General features: G+C 40.2%; 1 protein-coding gene across 7 annotated transcripts in view; it reads right to left on the minus strand.

The window, feature by feature from the left end:
* limch1b (LIM and calponin homology domains 1b) overlaps positions 1 to 23348 on the minus strand; it is a 141782-nt gene that overhangs the window by 21486 nt on the left and 96948 nt on the right. For 4 of the 7 annotated variants that reach the window (XM_079838755.1, XM_079838759.1, XM_079838760.1 and 1 more), the window contains 9 exons: positions 17435 to 17470; positions 16782 to 16905; positions 16545 to 16699; positions 5870 to 6314; positions 3861 to 4085; positions 3646 to 3730; positions 3481 to 3545; positions 3314 to 3395; positions 2871 to 2893 (listed from right to left, as the gene is read on the minus strand). In XM_079838755.1, coding sequence (XP_079694881.1) covers positions 2871 to 2893; positions 3314 to 3395; positions 3481 to 3545; positions 3646 to 3730; positions 3861 to 4085; positions 5870 to 6314; positions 16545 to 16699; positions 16782 to 16905; positions 17435 to 17470 — 1240 coding nt within the window. Of the gene's footprint in view, positions 1 to 762; positions 877 to 2870; positions 2894 to 3313; positions 3396 to 3480; positions 3546 to 3645; positions 3731 to 3860; positions 4086 to 5869; positions 6315 to 16544; positions 16700 to 16781; positions 16906 to 17434; positions 17471 to 23348 lie in introns of all 7 variants that reach the window. The other 3 variants (XM_079838754.1, XM_079838756.1, XM_079838757.1) reach the window with 1 other exon arrangement.

Here is a 23348-nt window from a genome sequence, read left to right on the forward strand (position 1 = left end):
TCAGACGCAGGGGTGCCTTTATCTCAAGCAGCGGCTCGTGTGTCATGCTGGGATTGAGTTATTTGCTGCTTATGATCAGAGTGTTGTTAAATGAAAACACTTTTTTTGCAAGAATTCAAAACTAATTCATAATGAGCTTCTTATGACAATCAAATAGTATTTGAACATTTCAGTCCTGTCATCAGTCACTCCCTCATGTCCTTCTAAACCTGTTGGACTTTCTTTATTCTGTGGAACATAAAAGAAGACATTTTGAGAAATGTCTCAGTGTTTTCCATGTTTATTTATAGTTAGTGGAGTCCAATGTTGTTTGTCTTCCACAGAAGACAGAAATACAAAAAGGTTTGGAAAAATATGAGAGTGAGTAAATTACATCATTTTCATTTTTGGGTGAACTGTCCCTTTAAGTGTCCAAATACTTTAGGGGTCGCTGCACATTGTACATGCAACATAGTGTGTTACAACTGCTAAAACATGCATCTTCTCTTCTTATCAATCAGATCTTCTGATAACATTTCTATAAATAAATAGACACTACAGTCTATTTTTATAGGAAATGGAAAAGGAAACTCAAGCATGCAACTTAAAGGGATAGTTCAGCCAAAAAAATATATTTGTAAGATTATTTTGTATATGCTTAAGCAACTTAAGCATGAAGTGCCTGGTTAGTTGATAGTCTGGTGTATGGAGACGAAGCATGCTCAGGTGGCTGGACTCTCAGCGCCGGCTCAAGCGGGATTCTGCTTACTCAAGCCGTTGTACCTGAAGCATGCGTTCCTGCTCTCGCTGCCACCTCTCCTGACGCTTGCGCTCTTCCTCAGGGTTCCAAGAAAAGTGTTCACCCCGCTTCACCAGATTCAGCACTGCGGGAGGGACCTAACCGTACCGTCCGCAATTATATGCACATGCGCCGCATCACACAACACCAAAAACAGTGAGCAAGAGAAAGTTGGTCTATTTCCCCTGGAGTAGCGAGACTACCTGTTCTACTGGAGCTGACGAATGTGAAAAGACAAGGACATGTGGGCATTCTGCTGCTTTCCCATCTGGTATAGAACATTCAACAAATGCCCACTTTTCCAAGTGGCGGATCCAGAAGTATTTTTCTCATTGATTTTTCTGTTTAAATGTTCTAAAAATGTAGGTGCTGCTTACAAAAGTCCCAGTGGGTGGTTGCTAGGGCGTTGCTATGCAGTTGCTAAGGTGTTCTGGGTGGTTGTTTACTATTTAATACACAGAATCCATTATGAAAGAATGAATGAACAACATGAGGCATTGAGAATGAGGTATTGGATCATTTTGGACAATTGTGTATTTCTAATGTACTTTACACCAAAGGAGATGGTGTGTCGAAATGCCAAAACTAGGGGTCACTCTTGGGAACCTCTGACATATTCAGAAAAGGCCAATGGAACTGGCGTGTGGAATTTGCATGTCTGGACATGCCCCCGGCATGAAACAGAGCATTTCACTGGTAACCGAGATGTTCCCTTTTTGTCGGTCACTTCTGACATTGTGTTGAAATGCCGATACTAGGGGTCCCTATACTAAACACCACAACTACTGCACTGTCAGGAGATAAAGCGGGGCAGATGCGGGCAAGCCTCCGCATGCCAACAGGAAGTGCAGCTATGCTAACTCATAACCTTCCAATGCCCAGGGTAAATGACCTCACGTCTCCCTATCTCAAGGGGGCCTCTTCAGATTTTCCAAAGGAGTAAAACATATTTTACAGCTGAGTATACCTGGTTGTCAATGTTGGGAGGCGTTTTCCTTCTCTAATGACAAAGGAACACTTCGGAGACCATCCTACCTGAAAGGGGAGGTTAGTATGTGGAAAATACATCCTAAGGACTCACCAGTGGGAAGTACTGCATAGGGAAAAAAGACTCTGTGGTGGGCTCCACCGGTCACAGCGACGGTGATGGAACTAGCTTTGTCCAGGAAACTGGAAACTGAACAGTGGATGAATACATTGAATGGGATCACCGTGAGGGAACCACTACATACGGAGCACTAGACAGATGAAAAGGGGCATACCACGTGTAATGGGCCTGGTAGTGAGTTCCTCTGCTGAACTCATCTACTGCAAGAGGACTTGTTAAATGATGGAGAAGGGTGGCCTAGGGTTTACCTTTCAGGGAAACTCTAACTGGACTCTAGGGGGGCTCACGCAAAGGTGGAGCAAGGCTCGTCATGTCAAGAAGCTTTGCTTCCCCTAGAAACTGTGACAAACAAGAGCACCTTGCTTGGTCCGGAGGCCTGCAGTGGCGGAGGTCAGCGATAGTGAATGCTCATCGCATTTGAGGTTCTGATGTGAATATCCAATGTATGGCCGTCGTAATGACGAGGGCCATGAACATGGCATTGACCCAGGGAAAGAGGAAACTGCTTTATATACTCGTATGTGCAGGGCCATGGCCAGGAATGAAAATCAGTCAGATGTGTTTGGGGGGCCCAGGAGTGACTCCTAGAGTCGGCATTTCGACACCAAGTCGAAAGTGACCAACAGAAAGAGAACTAATGCTTGTCTGTCTGAACGCTGTTCTTGTTTCCATGGTAACATCGACTCTGAATGGTGGATCTCGTTTCAGGATTATGGGTGGTGTAGTATTTCACTGGAGGTTTGACAAATAAGCAATTGTTTAAAATCTAATAGTTGAAATCACTCTTGTGGCTTCTAGAGAAGCATATACTGTCACTTAACAAGTTTTCAGTTCTGGAGAAAGATTTGTATTGTACAAACATTATAATAGCGGTAGTGAAAAAGTATAAAATAATACCAGATGGGAAACAGCCAGAAAGCAAACTTCAGAAGCTTCAGGGATGAGGAGGAGAGATAGATGAACAGATTTAATTTCTTTACTTACATTTCCAGCCTTTTCAGTCGTATCTGGAAAATACAAACAATGGAAGAGTCACCAAATACTGAAGACAGAAATAAAATCAATCACATATACACCTGTGCTTCTACCTTCAGCGGAAGTTTGCATGCAAAAATGATCTTTGACTCTTGACAAATTACACATGAAAGTTCAAGGCAAGTTTAACTGCTCATTCAGATGTTGATGTTGATGTCTCTCAGAGGGTGTGTGACATAACATATAGATGTGGGGTTAGACCAACATCAGGCTCATGAACCGCAGCCAATGGGAGACTCCATGAGACGGACTCTAGTGTAGAGCCGCTTACCTGATTGGGATTACTGGACACCGATGATAACTGAGCACTGATGTCCAGCTCTAAACAATGACCCAAAGATCAGCACGCCTATGGCTAATGTAGGCTAGCGCTGGTCTTCACCGGCCCTCACCTGGTTTTGTTCTGTATGATTCTGCATCGGATGCTTCTGATGGATTCTGTGGGGTCTCGGCTGCTAGTTTATTGACCTTCAACTAAATCCAAAGAAATCAGGGTCAAATACATATAGCAAACACATTTCATTCCACGTATAATCATACTGTACACATATAGACTAACCTGTGCAGAAGAGATGTCCGTCTGAAGAGAGTCGCTCATACACGTCTCATCGGCCTGCTTTGGATCTGTGCAGAAACATAGAAATTTACATTTCAGAATTTACACAGGAGTATGAAGAAGAAGTAAGAGAACTGGATTATTAATATAGCATAAGAGCTGGCCAACCTGTAACAGTCTCTTCTGGTTTTATCTCCAACACTTCTGGAGATATAGAGACATGGCCGACCTGCGGGACTGTCCCTCCTTTAATCTGTACAGTATTACACAGACAGACTGAAGCTGATGAGAACACACTCAACTCTGTTCTGTACAACATGCTTACAGAACACATTTTTTATAATATTTGACTACAGGGTGCAGATGGCCAGTCCTGCCCTCACCTCTGTGGTTTCCGTGTGGTTCTCGCAGCGCTGCGGTGTGTGTGTGGAAGACTCTGCCAGCCGGACCCCGGACCCATCGGACACATCCGGATCTGTGAGCTCGGAGTCTGTGTGCTGGAAGGGAGACGGGAGGAACTGCAGACAGTCTTCATCCGCCTCTCGGTTTCTTCCTCCCTTCACCTCATCATCCTCCCTTTCTCCATTCACTCGGACCACTTCATCAACCTGAGAGAGATTCAACATACAGATACATTCTTCATCAGTATTGTTCTTCTCATATTCTTTAAAACATATTTACTTTGTCTAAATTTTGTTTGTCAGTAAGGGAGCAATTTAAAGTCACAATGAAATCAAAAAGGACAATCCTTGTTTTTAAGGAATATTGCAGTGTTTATTCTCTATGATCTATCATTATTGTGTTAATAATCTTGAGTCAGAGTAACTTCATCTCTTCCCTGATGACGAGGGCGGGGCCACCTGTCACTCACATGAGATCCACCAATAGCAAACCACAACCATCCAATCAATTCCCCACGGAAAAAATCAAGCCACATCCTACATTTGTTCTTGTTTGCGAAGCGTTTCAGTCAGATATACGGCACACTAGAGGAGAAAAGACAAGCGCAACTACACTTTCATGCCAACTTCAGGTTTACTAATCACTTTATATTGCTAAAGTATAGTCTTATCATACACTTTCTAGAAATAAATTCATTTTGGATGATTGCATATAATGTATAATGTAAGCCTGGTTTAATTTTATTAGATTTATACTTGATTTATCCAAAAAAGTATACAAATATTGACCTAATGTATATTATAATATATATTAATATGCTCTAAAACTAAGTCTTAATACTGTATGTTATGCAATTTAGCTTCCCATATAAATAGCGTCCTATTTTACAGATGTTACTGAAAAAAGACAAATCTACTGATTACATTTTTTTTTAAAATTTGCATTTAAAATACATATTTAGGTAGCTTATCGCGATGAAAGTCAGTCAGCAGCTCCTAAAAGGAAACCGCTTCATAAACATAGCAAACAATGTGCTAATGACAATGTAAAACTGCGGACAGGTAGGAAGTATGATCACTAGCTCAGTATATAAAACAAGTCGATGTAAAGTCCCTACCATGACAAAAAAAAAGGTATGTTCGTGTTTCAGATGGGCTGATCTGTTCTGTGTGAGTGTTTTTGTCCTTGTATGGAGCACTTCACATAGAAAGAACCCATTCACAAACACATACACACACACCTAGGGAACACTAGCAGCCATTCAACACATGCCCACTTTAACTCACAACACTCATTCCAGCCAGCAGAGGGCAACATCTGCTATTGTTGAAGCTTTCTGGAACACTCCACTTCTCTTAGGAGACAGACAGAGCACATTCCTACAGCAGTGAACTATCCCGGATATTGCTACTCGGTGAGGGTGGAGTGGTAGAGTGCATGACTGCTGATCAGGGTTATATTGCTCAGAGACTGCTCTTCTACAGCTCTGAAGACATAATAGAGCTCTTCATCAAAACGGTTTTCTCTTAAAGGAAGCAAAAATAGACATAAAAGAGGCGATCCTTGTCATATTTGACATTTAAAACTGCAAAAGTAATGTGGATAGCTTAGCTCAGATCACTTGGTCTTGAGAGAATGATTCATAGATTTCATACATGAAATGTTTGATTTGATTGCGACCTCTTCTGAAACTCTAAAGGCGACCCATGTTGCTGAATTCTATCTCTTAGGCATACAAACAAACAAACATTCCTAAGCAATTTCTCACTTTGCTCTCCGTTTAATATCTCTGCAGTCGAAGAGAAACAAGTGAGAAATTACAGAAAAAATCTCCAGGTGGATTGTCCCTATTATAAGGATGTTGGCATAGTGGCTTTTTTCCTTACATCCCAAAAATCTCTCTGTTTTCAGTCCTAATATTGTATCAGTTATAAACCCCTTTAAAAGTAAACTCTGCAATGAGAAATGTTGCTTCCAGGTCTGTCTGTACCTTAGCGGTCCTCCTCCCAGCAGTGCTACTTCTGCCCTGTGTGTAAGGTTTTGGGGCCAGAGAGGGCGCTGTGACATGTGAGCGAGGTGGAGCTGAAACAGACTCTGCATCTCCGAGGTTCTCCTGCTCTGTGCTGAATCCCGTCACCCGAGCTTCGACTGTGGATGTGAACTTGGCGGCGGGGAGGGACTGCTGCCTCAGGTACTGCAGCGGGTTTGAGGAAGCACTGAAGGAGGAGGAGATGTCGTCTGAGGAGACGGGGAAGGCGGATTGGCGAGTTGGGTCGGCCGACACGCTCCTCTCCAGCAGCTTGGGCAGTTTGAGGCGCTCGAGAACGGCCTCACTGATGGTGAAGCGCAGGGCATAACGCTGTAACACAGAAGCTGCTTCCTCAGGTGTGCGGGCGTTCCGGTACGCTTCATGCAACTCCTGTTCACGACGCTCCCTAGTGGAGAAAGAGAAACATGTCAGAAATTATGATTGTATCGAAGATTGAGATCCATTAGCTTACAGCAATTTTTATTTGATAACAGTTTTGTCAGTAACCAGTTGCAACAGTGACAGTAACTCCACTGACAGTAGCACTACTAACAGTAACACTACTGACAGTAACACTACTGACAGTAACACTACTGACAGTAACACTACTGACAGTAACACTACTGACAGTAACACTACTCACAGTAACACTACTGACAGTAACACTACTGACAGTAACACTACTCACAGTAACACTACTCACAGTAACACTACTCACAGTAACACTACTGACAGTAACACTACTGACAGTAACACTACTGACAGTAACACTACTGACAGTAACACTACTCACAGTAACACTACTCACAGTAACACTACTCACAGTAACACTACTCACAGTAACACTACTCACAGTAACATTACTCACAGTAACACTACTGACAGTAACACTACTGACAGTAACACTACTCACAGTAACACTACTCACAGTAACACTACTGACAGTAACACTACTCACAGTAACACTGCTGACAGTAACACTACTCACAGTAGCACTACTAACAGTAACACTACTCACAGTAACACTACTCCCAGTAGCACTACTAACAGTAACACTACTCACAGTAACATTACTCACAGTAACACTACTGACAGTAACACTACTCACAGTAACACTACTGACAGTAACATTACTCACAGTAACACTACTCACAGTAACACTACTCACAGTAACACTAATCACAGTAACACTACTCACAGTAACAATACTGACAGTAACACTACTCACAGTAACACTACTCACAGTAACACTACTCACAGTAACACTACTGACAGTAACATTACTCACAGTAACACTACTGACAGTAACACTACTCACAGTAACACTACTCACAGTAACACTACTCACAGTAACACTACTGACAGTAACACTACTCACAGTAACACTACTCACAGTAACACTACTCACAGTAACACTACTCACAGTAACACTACTGACAGTAACACTACTCACAGTAACACTACTGACAGTAACACTACTGACAGTAACACTACTCACAGTAACATTACTCACAGTGACACTACTCACAGTAACACTGCTGACAGTGACACTACTCACAGTAACACTACTGACAGTAACACTACTCACAGTAACACTGCTGACAGTAACACTACTCACAGTAACACTACTCACAGTAACACTACTCACAGTAACACTACTCACAGTAACACTACTCACAGTAACACTACTGACAGTAGCACTACTCACAGTAACACTACTCACAGTAACACTACTCACAGTAACACTACTGACAGTAACACTACTCACAGTAACACTACTGACAGTGACACTACTGACAGTAACACTACTCACAGTAACACTACTGACAGTCACACTACTAACAGTAAAACTACTCACAGTAACACTACTAACAGTAACACTACTCACAGTAACACTACTCACAGTAACACTACTGACAGTAACACTACTGACAGTAACACTACTCACAGTAACACTACTCACAGTAACACTACTCACAGTAACACTACTGACAGTAACACTACTGACAGTAACACTACTCACAGTAACACTGCTGACAGTAACACTACTCACAGTAGCACTACTAACAGTAACACTACTCACAGTAACATTACTCACAGTAACACTACTGACAGTAACACTACTGACAGTAACACTACTCACAGTAACACTACTCACAGTAACACTACTCCCAGTAGCACTACTCACAGTAACACTACTCACAGTGACACTACTCCCAGTAGCACTACTAACAGTAACACTACTCACAGTAACATTACTCACAGTAACACTACTGACAGTAACACTACTGACAGTAACATTACTCACAGTAACACTGCTGACAGTAACACTACTGACAGTAACACTACTCACAGTAACATTACTCACAGTAACACTACTCACAGTAACACTGCTGACAGTAACACTACTCACAGTAACACTACTGACAGTAACACTACTGACAGTAACACTACTCACAGTAACACTGCTGACAGTAACACTACTGACAGTAACACTACTCACAGTAACACTACTCACAGTAACACTACTCACAGTAACACTACTGACAGTAACACTACTGACAGTAGCACTACTCACAGTAACACTACTGACAGTAACACTACTGACAGTAACACTACTCACAGTAACACTACTGACAGTAAAACTACTCACAGTAACACTACTCACAGTAACACTACTGACAGTCACACTACTAACAGTAACACTACTCACAGTAACACTACGAACAGTAACACTACTCACAGTAACACTACTCACAGTAACACTACTGACAGTAACACTACTCACAGTAACACTACTGACAGTAACACTACTCACAGTAACACTACTGACAGTAACACTACTGACAGTAACACTACTCACAGTAACACTACTGACAGTAACACTACTCACAGTAACATTACTCACAGTAACACTACTCACAGTAACACTACTCACAGTAACACTACTGACATTAACACTACTGACAGTAACACTACTCACAGTAACACTGCTGACAGTAACACTACTCACAGTAGCACTACTAACAGTAACACTACTCACAGTAAAATTACTCACAGTAACACTACTGACAGTAAATCCACTGACAGTAGCACTACTAACAGTAACACTACTCACAGTAACATTACTCACAGTAACACTACTGACAGTAACATAACTGACAGTAACACTACTCACAGTAACACTACTCACAGTAACACTACTCACAGTAGCACTACTAACAGTAACACTACTCACAGTAACATTACTCACAGTAACACTACTGACAGTAACACTACTCACAGTAACACTACTGACAGTAACACTACTCACAGTAACACTACTGACAGTAACATTACTCACAGTAACACTGCTGACAGTAACACTACTCACAGTAACAATACTGACAGTAACACTACTGACAGTAACACTACTCACAGTAACATTACTCACAGTAACATTACTCACAGTAACACTACTCACAGTAACACTGCTGACAGTAACACTACTGACAGTAACACTACTGACAGTAACACTACTGACAGTAACACTACTCACAGTAACACTGCTGACAGTAACACTACTCACAGTAACACTACTCACAGTAACACTACTCACAGTAACACTACTCACAGTAACAATACTGACAGTAACACTACTGACAGTAACACTACTCACAGTAACATTACTCACAGTAACACTACTCACAGTAACACTGCTGACAGTAACACTACTCACAGTAACACTACTCACAGTAACATTACTCACAGTAACACTACTGACAGTAACACTACTCACAGTAACACTACTCACAGTAACACTACTGACAGTAGCACTACTCACAGTAACACTACTGACAGTAACACTACTGACAGTAGCACTACTCACAGTAACACTACTGACAGTAACACTACTGACAGTAACACTACTCACAGTAACACTACTGACAGTAACACTACTCACAGTAACACTACTGACAGTCACACTACTAACAGTAACACTACTAACAGTAACACTACTCACAGTAACACTACTAACAGTAACACTACTCACAGTAACACTACTCACAGTAACACTACTGACAGTAGCACTACTCACAATAACACAACTGACAGTAACACTACTCACAGTAACACTACTGACAGTAACACTACTCACACTAACACTACTCACAGTAACACTACTCACAGTAACAATACTGACAGTAACACTACTCACAGTAACACTACTGACAGTAACACTACTCACAGTAACACTACTGACAGTAACACTACTCACAGTAACATTACTCACAGTAACACTACTCACAGTAACACTACTGACAGTAACACTACTCACAGTAACACTACTGACATTAACACTACTGACAGTAACACTACTCACAGTAACACTGCTGACAGTAACACTACTCACAGTAGCACTACTAACAGTAACACTACTCAGAGTAAAATTACTCACAGTAACACTACTGACAGTAACTCCACTGACAGTAGCACTACTAACAGTAACACTACTCACAGTAACATTACTCACAGTAACACTACTGACAGTAACACTACTGACAGTAACACTACTCACAGTAACACTACTCACAGTAACACTACTCACAGTAGCACTACTAACAGTAACACTACTCACAGTAACATTACTCACAGTAACACTACTGACAGTAACACTACTCACAGTAACACTACTGACAGTAACATTACTCACAGTAACACTGCTGACAGTAACACTACTCACAGTAACAATACTGACAGTAACACTACTGACAGTAACACTACTCACAGTAACATTACTCACAGTAACACTACTCACAGTAACACTGCTGACAGTAACACTACTCACAGTAACACTACTGACAGTAACACTACTGACAGTAACACTACTCACAGTAACACTACTAACAGTAACACTACTCACAGTAACACTACTCACAGTAACACTACTGACAGTAACACTACTCACAGTAACACTACTGACAGTCACACTACTCACAGTAACACTACTCACAGTAAAACTACTGACAGTCACACTACTCACAGTAACACTACTCACAGTAACACTACTCACAGTAATACTACTGACAGTAGCACTACTCACAGTAACACTACTGACAGTAACACTACTGACAGTAGCACTACTCACAGTAACACTACTGACAGTAACACTACTGACAGTAACACTACTCACAGTAACACTACTGACAGTAACACTACTCACAGTAACACTACTCACAGTAACACTACTGACAGTCACACTACTAACAGTAACACTACTCACAGTAACACTACTAACAGTAACACTACTCACAGTAACACTACTCACAGTAACACTACTGACAGTAACACTACTCACAGTAACACTACTGACAGTAACACTACTCACAGTAACACTACTGACAGTAACACTACTGACAGTAACACTACTCACACTAACACTACTCACAGTAACACTACTGACAGTAACACTACTCACAGTAACACTACTGACAGTAACACTACTCACAGTAACACTACTAACAGTCACACTACTCACAGTAACACTACTGACAGTCACACTACTCACAGTAACACTACTCACAGTAACACTACTGACAGTCACACTACTCACAGTAACACTACTCACAGTAACACTACTGACAGTAACACTACTCACAGTAACACTACTCACAGTAACACTACTGACAGTAACACTACTCACAGTAACACTACTGACAGTAACACTACTCACAGTAACACTACTCACAGTAACACTACTGACAGTAACACTACTGGCAATAACACTACTCACAGTAACAATACTCACAGTAACACTACTGACAGTAACACTACTCACAGTAACACTACTCACAGTAACACTACTCACAGTAACATCACTCACAGTAACACTACTCACAGTAACAATACTCACAGTAACAATACTCACAGTAACACTACTGACAGTAACACTAATGACAGTAACACTACTCACAGTAATACTAATGACAGTAACACTACTCACAGTAACACTACTCACAGTAACAATACTCACAGTAACAATACTCACAGTAACACTACTGACAGTAACACTAATGACAGTAACACTAATGACAGTAACACTACTCACAGTAGCAATACTCACAGTAACACTACTCACACACTACTCACAGTAACAATACTCACAGTAACAATACTCACAGTAACAATACTCACAGTAACACTACTGACAGTAACACTAATGACAGTAACATCACTCACAGTAACACTACTCACAGTAACACTACTCACAGTAACACTACTGACAGTAACACTACTCACAGTAACACTACTGACAGTAACACTACTCACAGTAACACTACTAACAGTCACACTACTCACAGTAACACTACTGACAGTCACACTACTCACAGTAACACTACTCACAGTAACACTACTGACAGTCACACTACTCACAGTAACACTACTCACAGTAACACTACTGACAGTAACACTACTCACAGTAACACTACTCACAGTAACACTACTGACAGTAACACTACTCACAGTAACACTACTGACAGTAACACTACTCACAGTAACACTACTCACAGTAACACTACTGACAGTAACACTACTGGCAATAACACTACTCACAGTAACAATACTCACAGTAACACTACTGACAGTAACACTACTCACAGTAACACTACTCACAGTAACACTACTCACAGTAACATCACTCACAGTAACACTACTCACAGTAACAATACTCACAGTAACAATACTCACAGTAACACTACTGACAGTAACACTAATGACAGTAACACTACTCACAGTAATACTAATGACAGTAACACTACTCACAGTAACACTACTCACAGTAACACTACTCACAGTAACACTACTCACAGTAACATTACTCACAGTAACACTACTGACAGTAACACTACTCACAGTAACACTACTGACAGTAACACTACTGACAGTAACACTACTCACAGTAGCAATACTCACAGTAACACTACTCACACACTACTCACAGTAACAATACTCACAGTAACAATACTCACAGTAACACTACTGACAGTAACACTAATGACAGTAACATCACTCACTGTAACACTACTGACAGTAACACTACTGGCAATAACACTACTCACAGTAACAATACTCACAGTAACACTACTGACAGTAACACTACTCACAGTAACAATACTCAAAGTAACACTACTCACAGTAACATCACTCACAGTAACACTACTCACAGTAACACTACTCACAGTAACACTACTCACAGTAACACTACTTACAGTAACACTACTAACAGTAACACTACTCACAGTAACACTACTCACAGTAACACTACTCACAGTAAGACCACTGACAGTAACACTACTGACAGTAACACTACTCACAGTAACACTACTCACAGTAACACTACTCACGGTAACACTACTCACGGTAAGACCACTGACGGTAACACTACTGACAGTAACACTACTGACAGTAACACTACTCACAGTAACACTACTCACAGTAACACTACTCACAGTAACACTTCTCACAGTAGCACTACTCACAGTAACACTACTCACAGTAACACTACTGACAGTAACACTACTCACAGTAACACTACTCACAGTAACACTACTGACAGTCACACTACTCACAGTAACACTACTCACAGTAACACTACTGACAGCAACACTACTCACAGTAACACTACTCACAGTAACACTACTCACAGTAGCACTACTCACAGTAACACTACTCACAGTAACACTACTCACAGTAACACTTCTCACAGTAGCACTACTCACAGTAACACTACTCACAGTAACACTACTGACAGTAACACTACTCACAGTAACACTACTCACAGTAACACTACTGACAGTCACACTACTCACAGTAACACTACTCACAGTAACACTACTGACAGCAACACTACTCACAGTAACACTACTCACAGTAACACTACTCACAGTAACACTACTCACAGTAACAATACTGACAGTCACACTACTAACAGTAACACTACTCACAGTAACACTACTAACAGTAACACTACTCACAGTAACACTACTCACAGTAACACTACTCACAGTAACACTACTGACAGTAACACTACTCACAGTAACACTACTGACAGTAACACTACTCACAGTAACACTATTGACAGTCACACTACTCACAGTAACACTACTCACAGTAACACTACTGACAGTCACACTACTCACAGTAACACTACTGACAGTAACATTACTCACAGTAACACTACTGACAGTAACACTACTCACAGTAACACTTCTCACAGTAGCACTACTCACAGTAGCATTACTCACAGTAACACTACTGACAGTAACACTACTCACAGTAACACTACTCACAGTAACACTACTCACAGTCACACTACTCACAGTAACACTACTCACAGTAACACTACTGACAGTAACACTACTGACAGTAACACTACTCACAGTAACACTACTGACAGTCACACTACTCACAGTAACACTACTCACAGTAACACTACTGACAGTAACACTACTCACAGTAACACTACTGACAGTCACACTACTCACAGTAACACTACTCACAGTAACACTACTGACAGTAACACTACTCACAGTAACACTACTGACAGTAACACTACTCACAGTAACACTACTCACAGTAACACTACTGACAGTAACACTACTCACAGTAACACTACTGACAGTCACACTACTCACAGTAACACTACTCACAGTAACACTACTGACAGTAACACTACTCACAGTAACACTACTCACAGTAACACTACTCACAGTAACACTACTGACAGTCACACTACTAACAGTAACACTACTCACAGTAACACTACTAACAGTAACACTACTCACAGTAACACTACTCACAGTAACACTACTGACAGTAACACTACTGACAGTCACACTACTCACAGTAACACTACTGACAGTAACACTACTGACAGTCACACTACTCACAGTAACACTACTGACAGTAACACTACTGACAGTCACACTACTCACAGTAACACTACTGACAGTAACACTACTGACAGTCACACTACTCACAGTAACACTACTCACAGTAACACTACTGACAGTAACACTACTCACAGTAACACTACTGACAGTCACACTACTCACAGTAACAATACTCACAGTAACACTACTGACAGTAACACTACTCACAGTAACACTACTCACAGTAACACTACTGACAGTAACACTACTCACAGTAACACTACTGACAGTAACACTACTCACAGTAACACTACTCACAGTAACACTACTGACAGTAACACTACTGGCAATAACACTACTCACAGTAACAATACTCACAGTAACACTACTGACAGTAACACTACTCACAGTAACATCACTCACAGTAACACTACTCACAGTAGCACTACTCACAGTAACACTACTCACAGTAACACTACTCACACACTACTCACAGTAACAATACTCACAGTAACACTACTGACAGTAACACTAATGACAGTAACACTACTCACAGTAACAATACTCAAAGTAACACTACTCACAGTAACATCACTCACAGTAACACTACTCACAGTAACATCACTCACAGTAACACTACTCACAGTAACACTACTGACAGTAACACTACTCACAGTAACACTACTCACAGTAACACTACTCACAGTAACACTACTCATAGTAACACTACTCACAGTAACACTTCTCACAGTAGCACTACTCACAGTAACACTACTCACAGTAAGACCACTGACAGTAACACTACTCACAGTAACACTACTCATAGTAACACTACTCACAGTAAGACCACTGACAGTAACACTACTCACAGTAAGACCACTGACAGTAACACTACTCACAGTAAGACCACTGACAGTAACACTACTCACAGTAACACTACTCATAGTAACACTACTCACAGTAAGACCACTGACAGTAACACTACTCACAGTAACACTACTCACAGTAACACTACTCACAGTAACACTACTCACAGTAAGACCACTGACAGTAACACTACTCACAGTAACACTACTCATAGTAAGACCACTGACAGTAACACTACTCACAGTAACACTACTGACAGTAACACTACTCACAGTAACACTACTCACAGTAAGACCACTGACAGTAACACTACTCACAGTAAGACCACTGACAGTAACACTACTCACAGTAACACTACTCATAGTAACACTACTCACAGTAAGACCACTGACAGTAACACTACTCACAGTAACACTACTCACAGTAACACTACTCACAGTAACACTTCTCACAGTAGCACTACTCACAGTAACACTACTCACAGTAACACTACTCACAGTAACACTACTGACAGTAACACTACTCACAGTAACACTACTCACAGTAACACTACTCACAGTAAGACCACTGACAGTAACACTACTCACAGTAACACTACTCATAGTAAGACCACTGACAGTAACACTACTCACAGTAACACTACTGACAGTAACACTACTCACAGTAACACTACTCACAGTAACACTTCTCATAGTAAGACCACTGACAGTCATATAGGCTTGTCATGTTGTGCCCATGGCAGATATTCAGTACTCCAGCTGATATGCTTTTGCTTAAATGACCTGTGGTCATCTGTAGTGTTGGACTGTAATAAATGAGAACAAAATGGAAAGTGTAGATGGAAATGGCAGACATACTTCTCCTCCACTATTTCTCTGTACGTCTTGATGCTTTTCCTTCTCTGTGATCCCCCATCGTCACTCAACAGTCTCTCCATCATTTTCCTCTCCTCTTCTTTTTTGATCAGGTCCTGAGACACACTCCTTCTGCGATTCTTCCATTTGGCCAAGTCCTGACACACAATCATACAATTGCAGACGCATTCTGATTTATTTACTGGATCTAACAGGAAACTAGTAAGAAGAGACACTTACGTCCTGCCAGTGGTCTTCCTCCTCTTTCAGCTTGTTGTACTGGTTGTGCATGAGCTCATGTCGAACTTGACTATGGGGTGGCAACAAGTCTTCCTCGCTTCTCATGTCAATCATGCTCACACTCCTGTTACAGAGAGATTTGAGCTCAATGAATCGCTGGTCATTTATGAAAACGAATCAGCTGGTAACTTTAAAAAAGAAAGTGCAATTATTAAAGCAACCAGTTAAAAAGCAGGACCAGTGAGTCACAGTGAGCATTTATAATGAGGCAGGTTGTGCCGCCCATAAGCCATGCATCCAAAGAAAGAAGGCCAGAAGTGTGAACATTGGTGAAAGACAACCACCACATTTATATTATCTTACAAACGGCAAAAACACACTTTCAGCATGTAAGAAATACTGCTTGGTTTTAATTTCTTAAATAAGTTTAGCATATTCAAGTATAACTTCATACATTAGATGCAAGTGCTTTAGCAAACATAAGTATTAATTTGTGGATAAAAGGTTGACATTATATCAGCATCCCAATCAACAAGCAAAACAGCCACATTATAAAGAAGTTCATCCATAGTGTACCAAAACAGCTTGGCACATGCAGACATTAGAGGCTCTGTCAGTGGGAAAGGAGTGTGTTTCACAGCACAGTGACTTACTCAGGGTCATCAAACACACTAGATGAACGGCTGAATCTACAGCAGGCAGGACAAAAGAGCACAAAGACAGTGATTTATGAGGACACTGATGACCAACGGATTAAAAAAAGAAGAAAAAAAGACTTAAGCCTGTAATTGCATGATGCACAATTTCTATTAAACAGAAGCAATTTCACATTTTAAATACATAAATAAAATGGAAACAGTTGTAGAGATGTTACACACACACACACACACACACACACACACACACACACACACACACACACACACACACACACACACACACACACACACACACACACACACACACACACACACACACACACACACACACACACACACACACACACACACACACACACTTTGAGTAGTCGTTGGATAGTCACGCTTGTGTAAACAAGTGTCCAGTGTAAGAACTGTCCGTTTTAACCCTCTGGGTTTTACTTCATCAAAATGGAACGAAACTTGGTAAAGTTTGGCACTTGCTGTGTGAACACAAAAAACATGGTTCGAAAGGGTTAAATGGTCCTGAAAACAGTCACACTTGTGCTCCTCCCAGTCAAAAATAAACGCATTGGAAATGAATCTAGTGGAAGGTTTTGGTACTGCGGCTAAACAACATCTGACTGAAAGCTCATCTTTTCAGATATCAAACTCAAATACACAACTTTCTTTTCTTTTCTTACTTTTTTTCACCAAAGCATTCCAGATTTATGACAGGTTAAGTTGGAAATGTAATTTTCAGGTCTATGCTCAAAAAGTGAATAAATTGATTATAACTACTGCATAAATATATGTTAGTACCATAACATCCCATAAAATAAAAAATTAAAAAAAACATTATCAAACTAAAATATAGTATATTAAAAGATCGCTGACTGAGTCATAATTAATGCTTGATCTTTTTTACATGATTGTGTAAGGGATAATCCATGACTAATGTGCATTAAATGATTCAGATGGTTTAACGCACAGCTAGCAGTGGATTATCCCGCTTATACCACGGTCATCTCCCAGCTTTGACAAGTTAAAGCTGTTATTAATGTTTGCAGAGCAATATTTGACTGGAAGTTACGGCTTGTTAGATCCAGCATTCTGCCCACTTTGAATAAGAGACAGAGATAAAGTAAGATTACACTAATAAACCCGCTCATTATCAGTTGGTGAACACTTTGAAAGATGGATCTGAACACTCATATTTCAGGTTATTTCTGGCTACTCATTTTCAATATAAAGAGCACCAATTTTAAGGAAACTTTAAAAAGATTAGTATACATTATATTTTAAAAAGTTTAATAAAGTGGCATGGGTTTTTTCCAGAATGCTTTTGTGAGCTGGTGAGAAACTCTGGAGTAATGATTAAAAAACTAAACTAAATATTAAGCTCTTAGATTATTATGGAGGAATAATGGTAAGAGCATTTAATACACACGTTCTCTGCTGGTGTGTAGAGTTACCACACAATCCTCACACGAGCTGGCTTATATTCTGTGTGGACGTTGGCTAGTAAAACACCCATTCATAGACACAAGAGCACATAATAAAACCGTTTCAGTGTTTATCTAACTAACCCCAATACCAATGGGAACGTCCAACCCATATTTCATAGCCTCATCAAATTCACCACTTACTGCACTTATCACAAAGCCAGAAAGATTCTGAAAGAAGAGGAGAACATGAAAGAGAGCGAGAGAAAAGCGCTGGATGTGTGTCAGTGAAAGCACGGCCTGCGGTCTCACCACAAGAAACACACAGACGCTGAAAATACAGGCCACCCATAAAACAAGCCAATTATAAAGCCTGAAGTATTCCTCATAAATGTAAATATGGCTCGTCCAGCAGAAGAGACTCAGTGAGAACACAGCTCCAGCTCCACTTCTACACATCCACACACACTCAGGGTTCAGTCTGGAAGGGTTAGTCCGGTTACACTTTATGTTAAGGTGTCATTGTTACAGTGTAATTATATATTTAAGTACTGAGTAATATTAATACTATAGGGTTAGGGTTTGGTTGAGGGTTATATGTAATTATGCATAATTGACTGTTATTACTCTAATAAGTACATGTAACATATGTAACAATGACACTGTCAAATAAAGTGTTAGCAGGATTACTTTTTACTGTTGACAGATTGAACATTTTCTGAGTGTGTTTTCAATTACTATTTATGAATCTATCATTCAAAGTTTGGGGCAGTGTGTTTTTAAAGTACAATTTTATTCAACAAGGACGCATTAAATTGATCAAAAGTGACAGTAAAGTCCTTTATAATGTTACAGAAGATTCCATTTCTAATAAATGCTGTTCTTTTGAACTTTCTATTCATCAAATAATAAAAATGTATCACGGAATGTTCATAAAAATCCTGAAAAATCGTCTTTGCCATCACATGAGTAAATAACATTTAAAAATACATTATAATTATAAAGAGCCGTGTTTGAAAAAAATGAGAAAATCTTCCAGCTGTAAAGTTTTCTTTGATAATCTTATCATAATAACGCCACAGCTCGCATGCGGTCGCTCTGCTCGGCTGGATTCTCTCTTCAGGCCATAACTGATGATTTAACATTAATTTCTCATGTCCCAGTACAACACACTGAACTTCCTGTCTGCTTCTCAGTGTAAGGACACACACTGGACATCAGAACAACACGTCTCTACCAGACCACAGCAGATAAAGCCATCCAATCCTAAACCTGTCCCAATCAGAATGATCAAAAGTGACAGTAAAGACATTTATAATGTTACCAAAGATTTCCTTTCTATTCAAATACATGCTGTTCATTTCAATCTTTTATATTTAAGAGAGCAACGTGTGATCAGAATGTTCATGTATTAATCGCTCTTTTACTGCAAGTGTGTGAACAGCTTGTAAATAAACTTAAAAAACGAGACTTGCTAGGCTGCCAATGAAAGCAGACTGATTTTTATGTGAAGGACTCGGTCGTTTTTGCTGGGAAAACTAAAAGCATGTGTCGTTTACGCTCCTGAGAGCCTCTTTTCTGTTGAACAACACAAGAAATTAATGCTTATTCATATATCATGGCATTATAAAGAGCCATTCTGCACTGTAATGTCCATGTGTGTGTGCAAAAACAGGGATTCACTCAAACTATAGCGTCAAATATACTTTACAATCAAACTATCATACACAATATTCAAACATCTCCACATCATCACTATGATCAGATGCTTTCTGAACGGCTGTTTTCTCATTTCTGCTGTGTGTGTGTGTGTGTGTGTATTGTGTTATTGAGAGGAGAGCGTGCAGCACATATTCATCTAACCATCGCTCTCAGGGCATCGGGATGTTCATTAACAGTTTATCACTGCAAACTTCAGTAACACTTTAGTTTAGGCTCCAATTCTCACTATTAACTAGTCACTTATTAGCATGCATATTACTAGGATATTGGCTGTTTATTAATACTTATAGAGCACATATTAATGCCTTATTCTGCATGACCTTATTCTACATCCCTTAATTATATCCAATACCTAAACTACTAACTATTAATAATATGAATTGGGAGTTTATTGAGGCAAAAGTTGAAGTTAATAGTTAGTTATAGTGAATATTGGACCCTAAACTAAAGTGTGACCCAAATTCGTTTTGACCCAAACTGCTGCAGTTGTCATTGCTGGTCATTTGCCCTCCTGTCCTCAGTCTTGACCCCATGCCTCTTGTTACCTGATTATTGGTTGATTTTCCCTCATTACCTGCCTCGTTCGTTCCCTATTTAATATCCTTGTGTTTGCAGTCCTGTGCTGGATCGTCGTCTTCTGTTCCTGTCTATGCTTCGGGTCCCTGATCGTGGAATGCTCTGTTTTCCCCCTCGTGGGTCTTTTGTTTGTTTTGTTTTGGTTTTGTTATCAATAAATCCTAAGTTCTCCTGCAATTGAGTCCTCGCTCCATTTCTCCCTAACCCATCCTGACAAGAACAAACACGACGGCGTTTCCAAAGAATCTCTGGCTCGGGTTTTGTCAACAAGCTCCTCTCCTTTACCTTTACCTGTTTACATTGGCACCGATCGGACTCATACCAACCATAACCTCTACAGATCATATTACAAAAATCCTCTCAAGAATATAAACACAAGCACAAGCGCACTTTTCTTTCATACTTAAATCAGAAACTCAAGAGATTCTGAAGAGTAAAAAACATCTGTGTAGTAGTATTACTACATGAGCCAAAGAGCAATGATTTCAGATCTTATGCTTTATGAATATCAGCCACAGATTTATGCTGTTCATCTACAGTTTAATTATATCTAAGATGAGAACAATACTGTCTAAACCACAAGAAAATGATTTAACAAATGCATTCATTATATAAATATCAATTATATTCATTTATAATAATTGAATATAATAATATATTTGAAAAACAAGTCGCATCAGAGTAACCAAATAGCAGTGTGTATGTATTCCCATCAGGCAGTATTGAGGATAAAGAACGACACTGTGATATGAAGTACAGTAGAGTCACCACACGTCTTCAGAACACCTCAGTCCTGTGTGGAATGCAGTCGCTCCAGTCTTTAGGGAGGAAAGTCTTCAGTTCTTCTAAGGTGAAGTGGTTTCTGAGAAACTAACCTCAACAAACAATGTGTTTTTCTGAACACTCCCTCCTCCTGCCATTAGTCCAGCAAACAAAGCCCCGCCCCCAAACACACGCCATTGGTTGAGTCAGAGTTGGCACGTCGGGCTGGTCACGATGTTCATGTGATGAACCGTTTCTCAAAACCGTTGGGTATTGGTTGTTTGAACAATACAGGACTGTCCAATGACTACACTCTAAAAAATGCTGGGTTAAAAATAACCCAAGTTGGGTTGAAAATGGACTAACCCAGCATTTGGGTTGTTTTAAGCAAACATTTAACCCAACCGCTGGGTTAAAACAACCCAAATGCTGGGTTAGTCCATTTTCAATCCAACTTGGGTTATTTTTAACCCAGCATTTTTTAGAGTGTACTTTTGTTCTGTGTTGTTTTGCTTTATTTCCAAGTGTTTGATTTTATCGCGGTTCACTTTCGCTGTCTGGACAAGCTAAAATCTGCAGGATGAAAGAGATTGTCCTGATGCTACCTTGTGTATTTTGCACATGTCGTGCTAACAAGAACCTGTGCTTCTAACCAGAAGTCATGAGCTGTAGTTCCTACATACTCCCTATGATGCTGTTTGCATATCCGTTTGAACTGTGGTTTCAGGAAACGAAATGTTGTGTGATCAAACTATGATGCCTTGTTTCTGTTTACTCCGCATATTAAACTGTGATGACACACATCACCTAATGAACGTCAGTGTTGTTTAGAAGAGAGCTTTCTAACGCACAACACTAACAGTGTTTGCCGCATCAGCTGAATCAAGTCGAATGTTTTGTTTCTGAAAGCCCTTAAAGCCTGGTGTTAAGCAGCTCTTTCTGTTATTCTCCTGTAGGGCGACGGGCCGAGCTCAGTTCATGAACACAGGAAACCTGCACATTCCCCGTCTTCCTCTGGGTGGGTCGCCTGTTCCTTGTGTCGGACAATGGGAAAGAACTCTGAGCCTTTCCTCCGTGTGTTTGTGAGTCTGTGAACACCTAATGTTGCCATTCACTGGCCTTATGAAAGGTTTTCCAAACATTCAGATAATAATATTCAGATTCCCAATGAATTATTGATGCATTTTTGAGTCCAAAACAAAGGCGTGTTGCCCATTAATAGATATTATAAAACATGGCAAAACAATAGAATAAGTGCGTACAGTAACTTTGCATCAGAGCTGCTTTAAATTGTCATCTGTAGCCGAGAATGATCAACTTTCATGAGGATTGGTTGAGTTTTCCAGACCACATAAAAGGTATTCGGTGTTTTTTGCTATCAAACGTCTTCTGAAGTCTTTCATTCATGTATTCTCCTGTGTGTG

This window comes from Gobio gobio (genome assembly GCF_949357685.1).
Source record: "Gobio gobio genome assembly, chromosome: 16".
In the NCBI taxonomy this organism is placed as follows: domain Eukaryota; kingdom Metazoa; phylum Chordata; class Actinopteri; order Cypriniformes; family Gobionidae; genus Gobio; species Gobio gobio.